The sequence below is a fragment of the Mangifera indica genome, chromosome 6 (assembly GCF_011075055.1).
Source record: "Mangifera indica cultivar Alphonso chromosome 6, CATAS_Mindica_2.1, whole genome shotgun sequence".
Classification (NCBI taxonomy): domain Eukaryota; kingdom Viridiplantae; phylum Streptophyta; class Magnoliopsida; order Sapindales; family Anacardiaceae; genus Mangifera; species Mangifera indica.
In genome coordinates, this window is record NC_058142.1 from 14,327 (window position 1) to 17,936 (window position 3,610).

The 3,610-nt window shown below is 36.5% G+C and overlaps 1 protein-coding gene across 1 annotated transcript; it reads right to left on the reverse strand.

Moving 5' to 3' along the window:
* Positions 1 to 2,509: 2,509 nt before the first annotated feature.
* Positions 2,510 to 3,126, reverse strand: LOC123218825. The gene is made up of 2 exons (XM_044640471.1): positions 2,997 to 3,126; positions 2,510 to 2,913 (listed from the first exon to the last, which is right to left on the reverse strand). Exons 1-2 carry the CDS (start codon positions 3,124 to 3,126, stop codon positions 2,510 to 2,512), a joined length of 534 nt encoding a protein of 177 aa, XP_044496406.1.
* Between the last annotated feature and the right edge of the window lie 484 nt (positions 3,127 to 3,610).

Here is a 3,610-nt window from a genome sequence, read left to right on the forward strand (position 1 = left end):
AATTCAATCTCTACATTCAGATCAATATAGGCATCGAAGCACACCTATCTGTAGTCCTACCATATCAGCTCTGTCCATGCATAGTCCCATCATGGCATTATTTCAGCCGACTACAAAAACAACCCCTCATGTCACTACCCTTGCTCCCACTTCGAATATTGAAGATAAATTCGATCAACTTCAGCATCTCATTGAAGGGTTTATGCAAAAAGTTGATGAGCGATTTGGAAACATTGAGGAACGGCAAACCAATCTTGAAGCACGTCAAGCGTCAATAGAAGCCAAGTTATCTGAGTTGCAACATACGTATAACGCAGTCCCTTCCATTTAGGTTAGTTTTTTTCCATATTAGTCATTATTCAAAATTTATTGTTATATTTTTATGATTATTGATAATATTTTCTTTGAAATTTCAGGATGATTCTGAAGTGGTGATTGAGTTTTCTAGACAGGAGGAAATGGAACTTCAGCAAGCAACAGGTCGTGTGGTAGAAACACCAATTCAACAACAATCTAATACTCGTAAGACTTTATGAGGAAGGATTATAAAAAGAGGTCATTCACTTCAGAGTCCATACACTGATTCATTGAGACAGCGACGTGCACGAGAAGTATTCAAACCCTCACACTCGAATGGAGAAAACAATAATATGGTAGAATATTTAAAATGGTACTCGGACAATCCTGAAGTTGCAGCGAATACCTTTTTGTTTGGACTATGCAGAAAAAATGACTAGTGGAAAACATTAAGTGAAGATAATCAATGGTTGACGGATCAGGTACGTAATATATATTCACTGATTATTTGTTTATTAAATCATTAATATTGTTATTGTATTATTAATGATTTCACTATATATTTACATATTTGATGATACAACATATTGATTCTTACTTGGTGGTGTTACGACTTGTATTTCCATCGGCTAAATGGACTTGTGTAAAGACATCTTTTGATGGGTGGTTGCCACGTGAGATCAAGAATCGGGAAGAAGTTGGACCTGATAATTACCAATGGCCACGGTTATTTCTAGACCCAATTGAAGGAATAAATGATCCAATTTTAGATCATGGTTATATCCCATGGGCTCAAGTGGATAAGGTTTGTCATATTTTAATCTTATTGATTAATAAATCAATTTATTGGTTTAGGGTTGTTTGATTTACTTATTGTTATTTTGTCAGGTTTATATTCCAATTAATTTTGATTGTCAGCATTGGGCATGTGGTGAGTTGGATCTAAATGAATGGATTCTAACCGTTTATGACTCATCATCGACTTTCTTTGACTCTTTGGAGAGCTTCTTTCGGGCGATGGCACGTTATTCTTATCTTCCAGCCATTATCAATGCAACAAGTTATTGGCAGGTTAAGGGTGTAGAGCCTCAAAGGGAGCCCTTGACAATCAAAAGACGGATGGATGTACCTCAACAGGGTGCGGGCTCGAGTGATTGCAGGATATTTACTATTTATATGCTGGAATATCTTGCAACCGGACATGATTTGATTTTTAATGCCAAAAACGCATCCCACATGCGTTGTATTGCTGCATCCAAGATATGAAAACATAGAGGGAACTCGTCTTCCGAGAATGATAATTGAATTATGATTATATATTATGGTTTATCATTCTTATTTTATTTATATTATGTAATTTTATTTGTGGTTCCTGTTGCATTGTCATTGATATTGCCATAAATTTTTCTATATCTTTGGTTAATGGTTGGATGTAGTGATATTGGTTGATGGTTGGATGAAGTGATATTGGAAGCAATTGAAGCTTTGGTTGAGTGAAGAGCATGATATTGGAGTGTTTGATTTTGATTTGGATATATTAATGATGTGTTTTAATTTGGTTACAAGTTAGGAAATATTAAATAAACAAGGGAAATGCTGACAAAATTTTTTTAATAATAAAATGTGAAAATTGTTATATTTGACTTTGGCTAAATGGTAATGTAAAGGTATTAAATGCCTTGGAAAATTGGCTTTTAAGATAGCCAAATGGTTAAGTAAATATTGGAGTAAATATGTTTGTAGTTGATTAGAAATAATCAATTTTTCCAGTTATGCAGTTCACGCACTACGCACACACCGCACGCACCGCGCACTTGGTAAGCACTGCAGGCATCGTGCACTCTGCACGCACCGCGCACTCTGCACGTACCGCGCATGCCGCACACTCCGCATGTACCCCATGCACTCCATACGCACCAGTAACAATAAAAAGCACAAACCTTCGACAATTGAGTTATCCTCTCTTACAGTCAATGTAATTCTTCGCTTATTCAACTTACCATATCCCCTCTTACAGTCAACAAGTGGCTAATGATATTGCAAAAGTAGAACGAAAAATAACAAAACACAGAAGAAGTAAGCAATTTGAATTTAGACCCCTCTTACAAACCCGACACCTGACAAAAGATTTGTACAAACCAATCGAGTATGCCCTTTCTCATGACACTGACTGCATTCAACTTGACGGGTTTCCTCTCCTTGCGATGGCCTTTTATTGTGTTTTGAGGGTCGACCAGAACGTCAATATCCCATCTAAGGTGGGTGGACTATACGTATTTCTTCTAATTTCTGATGGATCGCCCAATGGTTCAACACTTTCTCTATATACTGCTTGCCAATATTCAGTTGAGTAATACTTATTCACCCATGGATAATAGTGCGAGAGGTTTTGAAATCTGACAATTGCTGCAACGTGTGTACATGGTATTTGTGATAGTTGAAATTTCCTGGAGGTACACTCCTTTGTAGCAAGATCAACTATAGCAACAGGTTTACTCGGACCATTTACTTCATATCGATCAATAGTTATTAGCTTCACAATCTTATTGGCAGATTTTCGGATATGACCGGCCACCTTCTCTTCAGCCCATGGAGTTAGGGAATGAGTACAAGCACCTGCGTAATTACACGAATACAGAAATGTTACTAATTTATAAATTTAGAAAAGTCTGAAATAGTAGAAAAAAATTTATTCCAACCTGCCATATTGCAGCGAGTATAAAACCATTTCTGTAAAGTTGAGTGCAAAAATTCAAGGAGCATCATTACTAGCAACTTTCGTGCTTGTCGTGCCAAAGCATTAAACGATTCAGCAATATTTGTAGTCATGATATTATATCGGATGCCAGAAAAGTATGCACGAGCCTAGTGTTAATAGTCAATACCCTCTAGATAAGCTGCTGCGGTTGGATTTTCAGCTCTGATCATCCACAAAGCATCTTGAAAATCTTCTATTCTATATGCTTTCGTAGCTCTCCAAAATAATCCTTCAATATGTTTTGTTTGTTTATACCGACTTTGCATATTTTCCTTGATATGATGGTTACACCAACCATGGTGTGCATTTGAAAATACTTCTCTCACACAATGAATGATCGCATAGTATCTATCTGAGATAATCACTAAATTAGGGATATCTCCAATACACCTATGTAAAACTCGAAGGAACGGGCTCTAAGTTATCGTTTCCTCTTTTCCTCTTATGCCAAATGTTGATGGAAAAATTTGATTATTTCCATCCTTACCCACTGCAATAAAAAGTATACCCCAATATCGACCTTTCAAGAATGCTCCATCAATACAGATAATCAGA

Coding starts and splice junctions, on each gene's coding strand:
- LOC123218825 (XM_044640471.1), bottom strand. CDS start 3,126: ATGACTACAAATATTGCTGAATCGTTTAATGCTTTGGCACGACAAGCA. Junction 2,914..2,996: donor TACTCGCTGCAATATGGCAG/GTTGGAATAAAT, acceptor GTAATTACGCAG/GTGCTTGTACTCATTCCCTA.